Genomic DNA, 17,966 nt, shown 5'->3' with positions numbered 1-17,966 from the left:
GAAACTTTGGCTGGCTCGTTCTGCACTGCCAGAGGATACTGAGTGAAAGAGCACAAAGAGAAGACCAGGTTTCTGGGTTCAGTTATGTTGCCAAGCAGTGGGTCCAGAACAGAAGCATTGGTTTAAGGCAGTGGTTCCCAATTGGTGGTCCATGGACCCCACGGAGTTTGCCTAACACACCCGGCGGGTCTGTGGCACCATTCACATAACAAAAACCACCATAGAGATATTGAACATTTCAAAAGTAGGAGATCCATGGCCACAAATGGGAACAGCAAGCACCACACTCACATATATAAAAACAGTTTGTAACTTTTTCTAACTCTGATTTCTGGGCCAGAGGTGTGTACGATCTTCCTGGAGGTTACAGTTGGGGGAAGGAAGGGTTAACCATTTACTCCCCAGCTGCCCTTAAGAAGTTCACTGCCCGCCCCCCATTAAAAAGACTACTTGTGGCTCGAGGTGTTTTTCCAGGGATCACAGCATCTAATCATTTTGCCCTTTGTTTTCAGAAATCATCTTCATCCACAATCTTTTGCTGGTGAATAAAAAAGAGCATCCTTTTCATGGCATCCTAAAACTATCCTCCAGTACTGCTGCTCTGAACTGATTTTCTGTTACTTTTGTGATTGTGTGATTTTGTAATTTTAGTTTAATATTTTAATGATACAGTGATACCTTGGTTCTCGAACTTAATCCGTTCCGGGAGTCTGTTTGACTCCCGAAATCGTTCGAAAACCAAGGCGCGGCTTCCGATTGGCTGCAGGAACTTCCTGCACTCAAGCGGAAGCCGCGTCAGACGTTCGGCTTCCAAAAAATGTTTGCAAACCGGAACACTTACTTCCTGGTTTGGGAGCTGATTTGTTCAGGAACCAAGCCATTCAAGAACTGAGGTACCACTGTAGTGTGTTTTTGTTTTCAACCAAGATATTTTTCTAGCTCCCCCTGGAAGCATTTGGTGAAGGGCATATTATAGCAACAGCAACAAGTTATTTCAACTCCCATAGCAAAACAATCATTCTTGGGACGCTCCGGAGCTAGCACAATACATAAGAGGCTTCCAGACTGTAATATTCAGATGCCACAAAAGCAGCTTTTGTTCCACCTTCAGAGATATAGAAGAATAGTCACCTTTGACACCTTCCTGAGCTCCTGCATCTTCTCCTGTCCAGGCCTCCTTAGGAATAGCCCTTTTACTATAGATGCCCTCTCTGTGCTTGATAGCTACAGGACTTGGTGGAATCTCATCCCCTGAGCCAAGTGCCTGTGCTAGAAATTTTGGAGGGGTGGCATCGTTTGATCCTGTTAGGAGACAGAGAGTGGGGAGACCAATATATATGTATATATGAGAAAGAGGACTGGGAAAGAAAAAGTACATTAAAAAAAGACACAGAGAAAATAAACATCCGGCAGCAGCATGTTTCTGTATTGTAACAGTTCTAAAGTCTACAGCGGAAGCCGATTTATATTCTGGGTCAACAGCACTTGGTCACCTAACATTTCCCCAATTAAACGAGACATATCCCAACTCTATCAGCTAATTTAGTTCTTTTTAAAAATGGATGTATGCTTTCTAGGATTACAAGCATCCTCATTACTGAACTCCACTGCGGTCTTGGATGGATGCTACAACAAGGTCCCCTATGTAGACAGACTTCGCGTCTGTGGTCAACCTCAGGTGGAAGAGATCATTCATGATCTGTTAGCCTGCCTCTTATTTAGAGATCCAAGAGACGGCTTTTTGAAACCTCTGTTCACACAAGCAAACAGGTACACCCTGGCAGAAACGGTTGGGTTTCTTTTGAGTGAAAATAATGGCTTCATAACACACAGGAATAATGAGTTAGATTTGAATCACTTCAAGTTGTGGTGATTCAGAGGTTTAATCTGAAATCAAGCTAGATGGTGTCTCTGGTATCTTCTCTCTCATACTTCAGGGATGTTAGCTTATACTATGGATGAATGTTCTGTATTATCTGCTAGAGGTTTGTCATGACTTTCAGCTAGAACAATAAACTTAACTGAACATTACAGAACTACGTTCACAGAGTTCCAACCACTAGCTATGTCTTCTTGGTTTCGGTTCCAACCAAACAGGATAGGCAAACAACAGAACCTAAAAGCATGTGAGGTCTAATTCTGACCAGGTCATCTTTTCCATCAGGGAGAAGCTCAAAGCTATTGCCTGCTTTGAGGAAGAAAGACTAATAAATTCATGCCAGTCTTGTGATTGAACTTAACAAATAAGAAGCACTGTCCAACACCTTAGAAAGATGGTCCAAATGAGAAGGAATCTGTTTCCCATTCAGTGGTAGGACTCAGCATTATTCAGAACTACTTTATAGGTCAAGTAGTAATAAAGGCAAGCATGCCTCTGAGTATGTACAGAGTATAGGTTAACTAAGCTCTTGTACAAATACAGGCAACGCAAACATTTTGGGTATCTGTTTAAACTGAACATTGAACTGCTTCCCAGAATACTTCACTGATACCTTACCTAAAGATAAAAACACATAGAAAACTGGAACAAAAGAGGGAAACATTGCTGGAGGGAGAGAAAGAACTGGAATGATGCAGCATTTCAAAGAAGAACCAGGAAAATTAAAAACATCTAGGGTCCACCAACATTGGTAGAAAGAAATCGTGCTGCCTTTCTAGCTACTAAATTGTTCCCCGTGTCATTCAAATCTAAAAAGCCATTTCAACCAAAAGGCAAAGCTTAAATGAAGCACACATACGAGTTCTGTTTCTGCTCGACAACTATTGTAAATCTAGACTATTGCAGCTCAACTCTATTCAACAAATTTAAACACAGCACAACAAACTGCTTACGTTCTTGCATTTTATGCAAAGTCAGTTCCTTGGCTCTGCTGAGAACAGCCACGGTACTGAGCAGCTTAGATAAAAGTTTGGAGCAACAGGAAATACCTGAGTGGGAGCTCTCCATGGTAGTCTCTGATCGGACCCGTGAGAGTCTGAGGGTTTCTTTTGGACAGGGAACGTAGTACATCTCTGAGCTCCCAGGTGGTTTATATGGCAGCAACCTTGGCGTACCTGCAGGCATGGGAAGCAAGATGGACAAGACAAGGACGCAAACTTAGCACCAAATGCGATACTGCTTTAACCTTATAATCTGTTGGCATAGCTAGGATCCTAAACGTATATACTTCGGTCCATATAAAGGTCTGCAAGGAACAAGGCTCTCACCTGCCTTGTATGACTTTTCCATCCCACAGAAAATGTGGCAGTGGATTCACAAGCTAAACTGGTAGATTTACTCAAATATCCCTCAAGGAGAAAGTAGGTCTCACAACTGAGAGGGGATAATATATAATATGAACAAGGCTGCCTTGCTCATTAGGCATAGCTCTTCAGATCAAAGGACAGTAAATTAAACTTCTCACCAGCCTGCCTGTTCAAAACTGAGATGTGGCTCATGGGAGCAGCTGCAGAACCCAGCATTTCATGACTCTTTCGATGAGAAGGTCTCAGAGCTTCCACGTCACCGCTGTCATTGCTAACAAATATCTCTGCAGAATAGGTTGCCCTCTCAGGGCTTTCTGTTGTTATTTGAGTGATGGCATCCGACGACATCCTTTCTGTTTGGGAAGAGGCTGTGGTTTTTAAGTTCTCTTCGGGACTCTGCCAATACGAAGCCGGTACTCTTGTGCTTCCTCGGTCTGTAACTGGGAAAATCTGCCTGATCTCCAGTGGCTCCTGACTTGGGGCTGGTTTTGCTACAACTGGAACGTGGGAATGCTTAAAGTAGGAATCTGGCGTAGGCGACCTTGGAAAGTATGCAGAATCCTGGGTGCTTGTGAAACGTTCTGTGGGTTTCAAATTAGAGGTCGCTTCTAACGAATGACTCGGATCATTTAAAGTTGCTGGATGAGGGTCGCTTTTAAATCCACCAACTCGTCTCTTTTCAGCACCAGCATCTATTAAACTAGGAAGAGGCAATTCCACATGCTTTGAAGAGAGGGTCATATGGACTCCAGACAGGGCTTTCCGGGTTGGTGATGAAGGAGAGTCAGGAATGGTCGTTGAAATGTGATCTGGGGAGGAAGCGGATAACAGGCTGCTGCTTCCAGTGTCCATGGCTTCAGCCCTGCATAAATATTGATCAGAGGCAGATTTGCTCTCTTTTGTCAACGTACTTTCCCTGCCTGGAGGAAAGTGTGGCTTAGGAATACCAGCAAAGCTCCTCGAGACATCTTGAGAAGCATCCTCTGCCTTTTGTTGAGGTGGGTTGACGGGACGGAGAGGATCACCCATAGTTTCTCCTGGGTTCAATTTATTATCAGAAGCGTTAACTGAAGGCCTGTCGTATCTTCTTAGCCCAGTAAAGCCTTGGTAAGCAGCCTGGGTTTCTTCCCGATTCTCTGTAACTGAGTGGACCTTTTGATCAGTGCAAATCGGCTGGGAATTCTCCATAGAGGCAGAACTCTTTCCCTGAGGATATGCCTCCTTGCTGACAACCATGGGCGCATGACGATGGCTGTCTCCACCTGGACGAAATTCAACACTCTTATCTGGCGCATGAACGGCTGTCATGCTCGCAGAAGCGCAGGGTTGAGGAGTTCCCACTTGCAGCTTACTAGACTCCAGCTGTTCATTGCTAATCGACTGGGTTTCCAAAGGAACGGCTTCAGGAATGCTGGCACAGGGCACCTGGGAAGACGATGTCCTTTTACGGGATGCAAAAGTAATGGATGTGATTTGTTTGGCAGATTCTGTAGAAGAGGTGTCCGCAGCCAATTTTGCCTGTGCTGAGGCACTCGCTTCTTTTCCTGTGGCTGCCTTGGTGGTACCTGTCAGCCCCTTCAGACTTGTGTCTGTGGCGACAGGCAAGGGAGTGTGAACATTGTGGCTGGAGTCTGAGAGATTTTCTGAGTGTGCCCGCGGCTGGTCGCTGAAATGGCTTTGGTCACTGGTCAAAGACGTAATCTCAGAGTCATCCGGAAGGGCACGGTCAGTTCCACATACCACCCTAGGCTGGGCTGCACTTACTACAGGCCATTCAGCTAGTTGGGAGTCTTGTATCCGAATGTCCTTTTGCAGCTCACTGTCACTTGAAGTTTTTGAGAGTTCTGTGTCTGTCTTCAGAATAGAACTGCAGCTAGAAATTCTTTCATAGCTGTTTCCCCGCAGCCCATCCTGTCGAGAATCCGAGACAAACAGAAAGTGCATACTTTAATAGTACAGATCCACAACGGCAAAATCAGTTCAACAAATTAATGTAAATATTTTTATATTTGATCTGTCACAATCAATGGGGCAGAGATAAAACCAATGAATCCTGCATGTACAAACAACTGCCAAATTAAGAAGATCAGAGGACTTTGTCTTAAAGAAGGCTTCCTAATCTAAACCTCAACAAATCTTTAACTTTAAAGAATAGAAAAGGAAGTGGACCAAATCTCTTGCCTCCAAGTCCCAACTTGGCGTCAGACTGCCTCCAAACATGCCAAGATGTCACCATAGACAGAGAGAGTCAAAGTGAGGCCCGATTTAGTGGCACATATAAAATAGGGATGGAGTTTAACAACCCAAATCAGAAAAATATGACTACACAAGCAAAAGTTGTGAAGGCACCAATGCTATCCCACCACTTCCTTCTGACACTTCTAACAAATTTCAATCACTTAGATCCTGCATTTAAAAATAAAAGTATTTTCAAGGCTGCTTGCAAAGTCCAAACATTAAAAACCCCATCAAGATCAAAGAACGAGCAATTAATAGACATCAGTAGAAAAATCTAACAAATCAAAAGAACAGGGAAGTTTGTCATTAAGAACCTTTTGGAATAATAATACAGTTAGCCTACAAGTTAGCCTTCAACAATTTTATTCAGAGATCTTGTGTTGAAGGGCAATTATTATTATTATTATCATTATTATTATTATTCCTGGATAACATTCTGGGAATTGTGCCTAAAGCCAAAAGCTGCATATAGCCAAAACCCATTAGATTCAATGGCATTAGATTCATTCTTCCTAGAACTGCTTTCCTCCCCTTGTTTGTTTTAATCTTACCTTTTTTATTTTGCCATGTGCATCATGCTGAATGCACACAAGTTAAATGCACACAAGTTGAGGCTTACTGTAGTCTCACCCACCCCTCCCAGTTTCAGAATCTATCTAAAAATGTGGCGGCTTGGTGGATTTCCCCAGGGAGAAAACTGCAGTATCACCACCCAAATGTGTATTGTTCTCTGGTGCTCCTTATACAGTTCAGCAGAATGGCATTTATGAAAAGACTGATCTGCCTGATGCACAAAGTAGGTCTACGTTCTTGCAATCAGCACAATAAAAATGTAAAGGTTTTATTAAACGTCAGTTAAAGGCAATATTTAATTCTACACTTTACTGATAGGTGGTTTATTTGCAGAGGCACCTGTGGATGGCTTCACAGAGGCAGGCAATTTCTAATCTAGATTTGAAGACTATTTCCAACAGCTCCAGTGTCACCCAGTTTAATCTGTTTACTGAAATGCCAATCTAAATAATGCATGGGCAAAAGAGAACGGCGTAAGCTTTGAACTCCACTAGGCTCTCTTCCTAAAAAGGAATAAAGGAAACCCAGCTTTACTGAAACGAAGCACACTTTGGGGCATGCTACGGATGAAGATTGCCCATTAAAATAGAATAAAAATTCTCATCTTTTCTGCAGTTAACGTCAAGTCTTTTGTGAGCCAGAGAGAGAAATTATAAAAGCTGCCATTATTCCTTTGGAGGCAGCGATACAATAATGCAAAGAGATATCCTCTTGTTTACCTGATGTAGTAAAAACAACTTATTTGGCACAAGTAAAAAACAAATAACAAAAAACACCAGCCTGCTTCAGTAAGAAAGGCTAAAACAAAACATGTCTTTTCAGAGCAAAGATCACACAGCAAACTGTCAGTCAAACAAACAAACAAGGAACTTTTTTCAGATGCATGCAGAAAATTCAACAACTCCAGCTTCCTGGAGTGAAAATTGTTTCTTGGAAGCAATTAGAGAAAAACAGATAGTATTCAGGTGCATTACTCAACGCTTCAAAACATGCTGCAAAGCCTCACCTCACCCCCACGTCAGCACTAGAGGCAGAGGCATTGTTCTCTTACGCTGGGAACAGACAAGACAAACAGGTACAAAATCAACAGGCATTTATATCTATGAGTTATTCAAGAACGTAAAACCAAGATGCTGCTGGCATTAAGGAGTTCTTTAATACAAAAGGTCTCCCTACTCACAACCACCGCTGCAACCCCAACGTCAAGAAGCACAGTTGCTTCTCACATTACTTTGTCATACATGTCTATCAAAGACATGGGCAGGACTGAAAATGACTGGATAAGGTGCGTGCTTGAACTTTTGAAAAATGAGATACAGGCCTCAAATGGATTTTCTAGAAAATATTCAAGAAACAAGCCAGCAGAAGCATCCCTGAGATGAATTATTATTATTATTATTATTATTATTATTATTATTATTACTACTACTACTACTACTGTTATCACCCAGCCCACCTGGCTGGGTTTCCCCAGCCACTCTGGGTGGCTCCCAGCAGAATAGTTAAAACACGATAAAACATCAAACATTAAAAACTTCCCTTCAAAGGGTTGCCTTCAGAGGTCTTCTAAAAGTCAGATACAGTCACACCATGGAAATCGAACAGAATCTGTTCCGGAAGTCCATTTGACTTCCAAAATGTTCGGAAACCAAAGTGTGACTTCTGATTAGATTTTTTTTTATGTCATTTCAACAATTTGTAAGCTGCTTAATTACAGTCATCTCTAGGCAGTGTGTAGGAGACTTAATATAATAAAACTAAGAATGGGTAAAAACTTTAATTATTTTATTTATTATCAACTGGCAGTGTGGAAGTGAATGGTTACTGGCATCTGGCATTATATATGGCGATTCATCAGAATCAATGTCTTATCATTTCTGGCAATACTCCATAATGGAAGCCAAGCTGGGATGGAAAGAGGAAATGATCATTGATGACTATGACACCAGCTGTGTGAACTTGCCCTCAAAATGTGGGGCAGATTACTACTTCTCCTTTGGATTTTGAGTATATTAAGGAAAGCAGGTATTCAGCGATGCAAGTCTCACTTATTTCCTGTTTATGCTTTTCAATTGACAACATACAATCTATTGTCAGCCACTTCTGGAGAACCAGAGCAGCACACGGAAACGCTGTTTACCTTCCCGCCGGAGTAGTACCTATTTATCTACTTGCACTTCGTGCTTTCGAACTGCTAGGTTGGCAGGAGCAGGGACAGAGCAATGAGAGCTCACCCTTTCACAGGGATTCGAACCGCTAACCTTCTGATCAGCAAGCCCTAGGCTCCATGACCCACAGCGCCACCTGCGTTCCTAAACTGCAATGTAAGATGTACTAATTACAGTACAACAAAAAACTAAAAATATGTCTGCGCATGCATGCACACGCATGAATGCATACATACAACAATCCTAATGTCAGTTTCACTGCCGAGATAAAAATAAAACACTAGATCCTCACCGACAGGGATCTGACAGGAGTCCTTGCAGATAGAAAGTCTGTATGTGTGTCACACAAACACTAATGATCTGCTGCTAATAAATAGACAATAGGCCAAATTTGCTTGTAATACTGAGTTACCGTATTTTTCGCCCTATAAGACACACTTTTTCCCCTCCAAAAATGAAGGGGAAATGTGTGTGCGTCCTATGGGGCGAATGCAGGCTTTCACTCAAGCCTGGAGAGCGAGAGGGGTCGGTGCGCACCAACCCCTCTCGCTCTCCAGGCTTCAGGAAGCTCTGCGCAACCCTTGGGAGACCGGCACGACTTCACGACGGTCTCCCAAGGGCTGCGCTGAGCTGCCTTCAGTCCCGGGCTTCGCGCAGCTCTGCGCAACCCTAGGGAGCGGGCGCGAAGTTGCGCCGGTCTCCCGAGGGTTGCGCAGAGCTGCCTGCATTCCGAAGCCTGGGGCGCGCTGAAGAGCGCGCCCAGGCTTCGCGCAGCTCTCCGCAAGCCTGGGGAGACCGGCGAGACTTCCTGCCAGGCTCCCTAGGCTTGCGGACAGCAGGCTGTTCTGGGGGCTGGGGGGAAATAATTTTTTTCCCCTTTATTTCCCCCCCAAAAAACTAAGTGCGTCCTATGGGGCGAAAAATACGGTACGTTTTAGCGCTGAATGGATGAGTCCATGCCAAACATCAAGCTTGTGTTCTTCCCCTCCTTCTACCATGTGGCCAGCATGACAACTTTAGCAAAGTTTAGTTTCGCTCTAGCAGAATCCCTGCTTAGCATTATACTTGAACCAGGAGCTCCAATTTAAAACAAGCTCTGCTAAGTTTCATAACAAGACAACTTCACACTTGGCTTGAACTTGGCTTGTTATCTGTTTTATTTAGGGAACTTGTATACAGCTTCACATCTCAGAAAAACCTCTAAGCGGTTCACAAATATTTCAAGCAAAACAGAAACAAATTAAATGCAATAAAATACTGCAGATATAGATTTTTTTAAAAAAAACATGAATACATTAGAAGAATTCCATCAGTGACAGAACAGAGTAACCATCCTTGTTATGAATCTTATTACCTTAAGCTAGGTTCCTTGCTTCAAACATAATGCTAAGCTGGGAGTCTGTAAAAGTGAGACTAAACTCCACCCAAGTCTTCCTCCTGGCCATACTCTTCCATGTCTCATCCTCACAACACTAAACCATGGTTCAGAATGTATGCGTGCACACTGCCCATAACACTAACAGCTGAAGCTGTGCTAGCTATGGTACAACCAAGCTGCATATTCAGCTCACACCAGAAGGGCTATAGTTGGGTGGCAGAGTGCATGTTTTGTATGCAAAGTCTCTGCTTCAGTCCCCGTAACATCCAGAAAAGACCAGACTTCTCAAAACAGACATTCTGACTTGCACTGCAGTCAAGAAGAGCTAGCCTTCCAAATGTGGGGCACATACTGGAAAAGGTGACCTCCATAATATGCATATTATAAATGTTTTAACCAGTCATCCAGTTTCCAAAAATCCCAAGCTATGTGGAGATGCTATTAAAAGGTCACCAGGACTGTGCACATGCTAAAACCACACCACTGGGAAGAAATTATTGCTTTGTTCAACACTTTTTTTTTTTATTCAGCAGTTGTACGATGCTTGTTCACAAGCAAAGGCTTGTGATTCTGTCCTAACCCGACAATGCTTCCTAAATCTGCCTCCTGGTTTCCCCTGGTTCCTTCTTACCTTCACATTTCCCGCTATCCTGGCACTCAAAAGCTGCATTCTCTTGATCTCTTCTATCATCCGCCGGTCTTCCTCATTTAGATCAGCCTCGGCGTCTGCAGGTTGAAGAGTCAGCTTCAGTTTCACCCAGGCTGCCAGAGAGATCACAGAAAATGAGAGGAGAAGTTGCTAATTCAGTCTGATGCATTGGCAGGTGTTCCACATTCTATTAAGGTAACTGCTATGGACACACAAACCAAGAATGGTTATTAAACAGGGAGTTTGAATAATAATAATAATAATAATAATAATAATAATAAATTTTATTTATACCCCGCCCTCCCCAGCCAAAGCTGGGCTCAGGGCGGCTAACAACAGTCAAAACAATCCAACATTCTAAAAACTTTTCACCATAAAATCAATCAAAAACAAATTGATGGCAACCAGCAAGCAAGACCCTGTGCAGATTGCCAGAGGAGGGGGTCAGGCTGCACCCTGACCAAAGGCCTGGCGGAACAGCTCTGTCTTACAGGCCCTGCGGAAAGATGTCAAGTCCCACAGGGCCCTAGTCTCTTGTGACAGAGCGTTCCACCAGATTGGTGCCACAGCCGAGAAAGCTCTGGCTCTAGTTGAGGCCAGCCTAACCTCTCTGAGGCCTGGGACCTTCAGGATGTTTTTATTTGCAGACCGTAGGTTTCTCTGTGGGGCATACCAGGAGAGGCGGTCCCGTAGGTACAAGGGTCCTAGGCCGTATAGGGCTTTAAAGGTAAAAACCAGCACCTTAAACCTGATCCTGTACTCCACCAGGAGCCAGTGCAGCTGGTAGAGTACCGGGTGAATGTGATCTCGCAGCGACGACCCCATAAGGAGTCTCGCTGCGGCATTCTGCACCCGCTGGAAAGACTGCAATATTAACATATATCCTGCTATGAAGGAATTGTTTTAGCATGTCTGTTCAGGACATCTTACCTAAAATTTTGCAGGATTAATTTCTGATTAGATGGGTATTTTCACTGATTCTTGGGGAAATACTTCAACTTCTTTCCCGCTTAAAGGTAAAGGTAAAAGGACCCCTGACCATTAGGTCCAGTCGTGGCCAACTCTGGGGCTGCGGCGCTCATCTCGCTTTATTGACCGAGGGAGCTGGCATTTGTCCGCAGATAGCTTCCAGATCATGTGGCCAGCAAGACTAAGCCACTTCTGGCGAACCAGAGCAGCACACAGAAACGTCGTTTACCTTCCTGCCAGAGTGGTACCTATTTATCTACAGTGGTACCTCGGGTTACATACGCTTCAGGTTACAGACTCTGCTAACCTGGAAATATTACTTCGGGTTAAGAACTTTGCTTCAGGATGAGAACAGAAATCGCGCAGCGGCAGCAGGAGGCCCCGTTAGCTAAAGTGGTACCTCAGGTTAAGAACAGTTTTAGGTTAAGAATGGACCTGCGGAACGAATTAATTACTTAACCCGAGGTACCACTGTACTTGCACTTTGACGTGCTTTCGAACTGCTAGGTTGGCAGGAGCAGGGACCGAGCAACCGGAGCTCTCCCCGTTGCGGGGATTCGAACCACCGACCTTCTGATCGGCAAGCCCTAGGCTCAGTAGTTTAGACCACAGCGCCAGCAATTGTGCTCCATGGAACTCCTGAGGTTCAGTTACTTACCATGTGCTTTTTCTTCTTCCTCCTCAGCACTCTGAAGTATCTGGGCTGCATGCATTACAGGGCGTTCGTCTTCCAGAAGAGTTTTGACACGAGCAGCCAAAGAGTCCAAGCTACTGCCGTTCTCACTCTCTTGGGATGCAAGATCCCCTTTGCTGCAGGCTACACGGGCTCCAGCTGAGGCTTGTTTCTGACTGTTTTCATTGTGCTTCTCCCCCTCCCCCCACTGTGTTGTGTGTAAAACGGGACGTTCACACCGCAGAAGATTCTTCACTTTGATACCCAGCGAGTCCACACTGCTGCTGTTTCCACTTCCGTGACTGCCACCTGTTTCTTTCCTGGTTTTCTGCAAGACTTGCTGACGTTCCTCCCAAATATTAGAGGCACTGTCTAAGGACCCTGCGCTAGACGTAGCTGCTAATTCTTTGAGATCTTTGGGGGTAAGCAACTTGCTGTCTGCAGCGCTGTCTACAAAGACGGGCAAGCTTTTATTTACTGTGGCACTATTGCAGCCTTCAGGCTCTGATCGCCTAACAGGCTTCACGGTCCTATGGTCTTCAACCGTTACCTGGGAGGGTGGCATAGACTCTTCCGGCAGAATTTGGTCATTGCTGAGGACATCTGCAGCTGGCTGACCATCACATTTTAAGCTACCAGTGAAGCTAGCTGTTTTGGAGAGCACATTGCAGCTGTGAACATTTTGCCTAGCCAGCGTCTCGTCCCATGACCACATTCTCTGAATTCCTGGGCTGCTCCCCTTGAACAATCCAGAATCTCCGGAGCCATCCATCTTTTTTATTTGCTTTAATGAACTGTCCAGGTCTGTGGAGGAGATGGATGAGGCGGATTTAAAGTTTCGGCTTGGGCTCCTAGTTTCTGCCTCTGCCAGAATTTTCTGGATCTCTTTTAATGTTTCAGATCCTATAAAGAAACACTCTTTTTCTCCTCCAAGAAGGACAGCTGAAGAACTGATTTTTTGACTTATGCTTTCTTCATCTTTTCCATGAGCCAAAGAGCTAGGCGAGAGTTGGTCTTGACTTACACCAAGTTCCTTTGAATCAAATCTGTCCATCAGTCTCTGTACACATTTTGGAGATCTCCCCTCATCAGAATGGATGTTGGACGGCCATTCTGGGGTTCCGTGACTCTGCTCTGCTGTCTTAGGAGGAGCTGAAGACTCAAATGTGCCTTCTCTTGGCTCTGGAGTCGGAGTACGTAGTTCCAACTGAGGGCAGACAATGCTGCCCTGATTGAAGCAGTCTCTGGAAGCCTGGTGGGAGAACTCTGTAGGCAGTGGAAGATCCGTACCAGGATCTGACGCAGCTGGGGCGTGCACACTATGAATGGAAGAGTCAAAGCTTGACTGTATAGCATCTATCACAGAGGCCGAGTCTCCTAGAAGGAAAAGAAGAATGGTCAGAACTCCAAGTACCCCTTGCCAATGTTCAATAATCATAAGTCCTTGTCACGAACTGAAATAACATGGTGTAGGTAATTATACCGGAAAAGTAAATTATTTGGAGCATAATAATCACCAGAGTCAAGGGACGCGGGTGGCACTGTGGGTTAAACTACAGAGCCTAGAGCTTGCCGATCAGAAGGTTGGCGGTTCGAATCCCCATGACGGGATGAGCTCCCATTGCTCGGTCCCAGCTCCTGCCAACCTAGCAGTTGGAAAGCATGTCAAAGTGCAAGTAGATAAATAGGCACCGCTCCGACGGGAAGGTAAACGACATTTCCGTGCACTGCTCTGGTTCGCCAGAAGCGGCTTAGTCATGCTGGCCACATGACCCGGAAGCTGTACGCCGGCTCCCTCGGCCAATAAAGCGAGATGAGCGCCACAACTCCAGAGTCATCCGCGACTGGACCTAACGGTCAGGGGTCCCTTTACCTTTAACCACCAGAGTCAGGTTCACCAACATACCCCATTTAAAAGCTTCCCAGTTGCATATTGGTCTGTTCCCATATGGCATGGGAAAGAAGATAGTGCTAAAAAATGACCGTCTGATGACCCAGGGTTAAAAGATAACTGAAAGTGAAGTCAGTGTTTATCAGTTTTCTGTTGGGAAAGACAGGTAAAGAGCTGCTCGAAATTTTATATAAGAGAACTGGAGGATTGCTGCCAAATTCAGGAAACCCTAATGAACAAGGGAAGGAAATAGAAGTCAAAAAGGTAGCTTCACTGCAAATAAGGTGTGAACACCTGAAAAGAAGATTCACATCAAAGTCTTTACCAGTATCATGAGCAGCAGGAGAAACCCATAGGACCGACAGAGTAACACGGACAGGGCTTTTAGTGTGGCTGCCCCTGTTCTGTGGAGCAGCGTTCCTGCCAAGATAGGACAGGCACCCACTGTCTGCAGTTTCCAGAAACTGAAAGTCCATTCTGATGGACTTTAAACTGCCTTGAGAGGGGGGTTTAGGAGGTGGCTCCATCTAGCTGAGCCTTTGGTTTCCTGTGGCTAGTCAGGAGCTGCTGGGAAGTCCACAAACACGGCATAAGGGTAACTGCCTTCCCCAACAACTACCGTTAGTGATGATGGCTATTAGCTGCTGACAGACCCACCTATCTTCCACGAATGAAGCCGATTCATTTCCCACCCTTACCTTCCGATAACTGCAGGCGTCGTGCTAACAAATCATTGGACGTCTTCAGTGTTCTGAGCTCAGTGGGAGAGAATTCTATTTCTCTGACTGGTCCTCGGGGCATAAATGGAGTCAGTATGGACGAAGGTGACTGATCAATGCCCAGGTTATGGAGGTAGACCTGATGCAAGAAGTGAACACGGTTAATCTGGGGCAGCAGTCAAAGAAGGACTGCCATGTGCAAATAAAAATTTTGCCAACCATCACCAAAAACAGCACAAAACCTGAAAGGCAGAAATAATTCCACATGCAACTCTCGACAACACACAGCGTGGGAATCTGTTCATTCGGATTCCGTTCATTCATTCACCAACACTACAAAACTTCAGTTTCAGGGTGGGGAACTGGTGACCCCACAGACGCAGTTGGATTTCAACTCGCATCAGCCCCAGCCAGCATGGTAAATGGCAAGGGGTGATGGGAACTGTAGTCCAGTAGTAGTAATTTTATTATTTATACCCCGCCCATCTGACTGGGTTTCCCCAACCACTCTGGGCAGCTCAGTAGGATCTAGTTTCCCAGAGGTTGGCCACACCTGTACCTTCATTGGAGAGGAAGGTACTATAGAACTCTGAGAAACCTACTTTCATGCTCACAACTGGATTTAACCAGATTCTGATATGGTGCAAGCACACATGTGCACACACACACCTCCACATTCCTTTAAAAGCCCAAATAAGCAACCACTTCACAGCCCCTTTTTTCAAAAAAAATTAAAAGCCCTTCCACAGCAGGCACATCATGTTTCTTCCTTGCCAGAAAGACATTAATTACCTGATACCTAAACTATATTTGGAAAGGAAGGCGAAATCACAGAAGGGAAAATCTGTCACATCTGTGTATATTAAATGCATGATTTATTCTGATAAATCGTCCTGGCACTGATTTGCAAGACAAATTCCCTCAAAGACTGCAGGTAAGGTGGCTGAATCTCAGATGCCAACCACAGGGATCCAACGAACATTTTTGTCAGGCGTAAAATAAGCCCTCAACCTTCACACCTCTTAATGAAAAGGTGCCAGGCCACCTTTCCCAGGCCAATATGTGTCAAAAAGGGAAGAGACTTCCTTGTCTAGGCACTGGTATGCAGGGATTATTACTCTTTTGCACACCACGACTTCCAACGAAATGGGCATTACATCTGAAGGGAGCATTAGCTCAGTTTCATCAGCAACAGGGACTCATCTGCTCTTCCCTGCCCTGAAGTAGCAACAGGCTGGGGAAAACAATGGCCACAAAATGGGGGTTGGGGGGGAGTTATGAACATGTATTTTTCCAATTCCCCCTCCAAAGCAGGCCAGGGCATAGATGCACAAAATTACATTTCCCCTTAGAAAGGGTCTGCATATGCCAATACCATGTTTAAAAAGGTAAAGGGACTCTTGACCGTTAGGTCCAGTCGTGGCCGACTCTGGGGTTGCGGCGCTCATCTCGCTTTATTGGCCGAGGGAGCCTGTGTACAGCTTCCGGTTCATGTGGCCAGCAGGACTAAGCCGCTTCTGGTGAACCAGAGCAGCGCATGGAAACGCCGTTTACCTTCCCGCCAGAGCGATACCTATTTATCTACTTGCACTGTGAGGTGCTTTTGAATTGCTAGGTTAGCAGGAGCAGGGACCGAGCAACGGGAGCTCACCCCTTCGCAGGGATTCGAACCACCAACCTTCTGATTGGCAAGCCCTAGGCTCTGTGGGTTAACCCACAGCTCCACCCATGTCCCTAATTGCCATGTTTAGAGGTGTGGAATTATGTCTGAGCAGGTGAGGCCGATGTGTGTGTTGTTGCACTATATTTGCAAACACTGACAGGACAGGGTGGCATCCAGGCATGAGTTCTGGGAGTCCGGCTGAAAAGAAGCAAGCCACTTGTTTCCTTTCTGCATGGGTTTGAAAGGGAAGGAGGGAACAGCCTTGCTTTCTCTGAGACTAACTCTACCTTACCTGGGGTCTTTGAACTGCAATGGGGGCAGGGTTGCCCCTTACTAAGCCATAGGATAATAATAATAATTTATTATTTGTACCCTGCCCATCTGGCTGGGCTTCCAACAAAGATTAAAAATACATTAAAATGTCACACATTAAAAACTTCCCTGAACAGGGCTGCCTTCAGATGTCTTCTAAATGCCAGGTGGCTGTTTATCTCTTTGACATCTGAGAGTTGGTGCTCTAATTCAGCAGGTTTTGGATCAAGTGAAGGAGCTATAGGTTGCTGTAAGCAACGCAGTGTAAACAGATCACATTTCCACAAACAGGCAGGTGCACAACAGCAGCAAGAATACTTATTGCAAAGTACTGGAAGACACAAGAGCTACCCACCCGGGAAGAATGGCAGATGAAGCTGATGGAATATATGGAAATGACGGAAATGACTGGCAGAATCCGAGACCAGGGAGAAGAGTCAATGGAGGAAGATTGGAAAAAATTTAAAGTATATTTACAGAAATATTGCAAAATTAATGAATGTTAGAAGAATATTGGAATGAAGTTATATGGTTTTAGCAGAAGTGTTATTAAGAACTATATGAATATTAATTGTTAATGTGTTAAAGTGGAAAATTTAAAGTTAAATTGTGTCAGGATAAATTATAGAACAAAAATTGAAGAAGAGGGAAAGGATTTGTTGAACTAGCAAATTTGAACTAGAATACAAAAAAGGGAGGTGCGAGGAAGTCGAGGAAATAAGCAAATGAAAGACATAGATATGAAATTTGGATGTGTGTTTAAATGTTTTTGTTTTGTTTTTGTTGTATTGTATCTTTTTATTGTTGATGTATTGTTTGTTGATTCTGTGTATTGTTCTTCCTTATTTTCTTTTTCCTTTTCATAACTATAAAATATCTTATATATAAGAACATGGAAAACTGCTTTCTCACTCGGATTCCCCTCGTTAGACCTGGCAAGAAGATTGGTGGGGAGGGAATATAAAACAAAGAAACCTTTCCTCATCTTTGTCCCGCCCCTCTTGCGCCATTTGGGGTGAGGGGTCCTACATTTCTTGAAAGACCAAATTGGTACAGCAGGAAAATCTGGCACCAAAAAAAAAAAAAAAAAAAAAAGGTAACAGGGAGAGAAAACTGCTTATTCCAAAAGTCTCACAAATTCATAAATGAGCATGTATTTATTCCAGGAACCCACAAGGGCAAATATTAACAGGCAGCCACCATCAAAGTAATTCTTTTATTACCAAAGACCAATTTTCAGGCGCTGCTGTTAAAAAGGTAGGTGGGCATTCATTCCATGTCAGCAGTTTGCATGCTTTCGTGCTAGAGATAACTTGAAAAGAATAGAATATTTATAGGGTCTGAAATGTGCTTTGCCAGGAGTTTGTTGTACCAGCTTCTTCTGTTGTTAGAGACATGTGGGTGTGAATAATTTTCTCCCTTAGACTCCACTAAAAGCTGGGCTTGTGTCACAGAGTAGATTTCTGGCATGGAGTATCTCAGTATGT

The 17,966-nt window shown here is 44.4% G+C and overlaps 1 protein-coding gene across 1 annotated transcript in view; it reads right to left on the bottom strand.

The window, feature by feature from the left end:
- The window catches only part of ALMS1 (ALMS1 centrosome and basal body associated protein), a 75,728-nt gene that overhangs the window by 26,513 nt on the left and 31,249 nt on the right, over positions 1 to 17,966 (bottom strand). Inside the window, exons 6-11 of the mRNA XM_083398107.1 lie at positions 14,484 to 14,643; positions 11,880 to 13,271; positions 10,235 to 10,365; positions 3,405 to 5,157; positions 2,929 to 3,054; positions 1,132 to 1,302 (exon numbers count right to left, since the gene is read on the bottom strand). Of these exons, the coding sequence (XP_083254233.1) occupies positions 1,132 to 1,302; positions 2,929 to 3,054; positions 3,405 to 5,157; positions 10,235 to 10,365; positions 11,880 to 13,271; positions 14,484 to 14,643 (3,733 nt within the window). The remainder of the gene's footprint in view (positions 1 to 1,131; positions 1,303 to 2,928; positions 3,055 to 3,404; positions 5,158 to 10,234; positions 10,366 to 11,879; positions 13,272 to 14,483; positions 14,644 to 17,966) is intronic.

Source organism: Podarcis tiliguerta (assembly GCF_965153285.1).
Source record: "Podarcis tiliguerta genome assembly, chromosome: 9".
NCBI lineage: Eukaryota > Metazoa > Chordata > Lepidosauria > Squamata > Lacertidae > Podarcis > Podarcis tiliguerta.
This window is presented reverse-complemented; position numbering and strand designations above follow the sequence as displayed.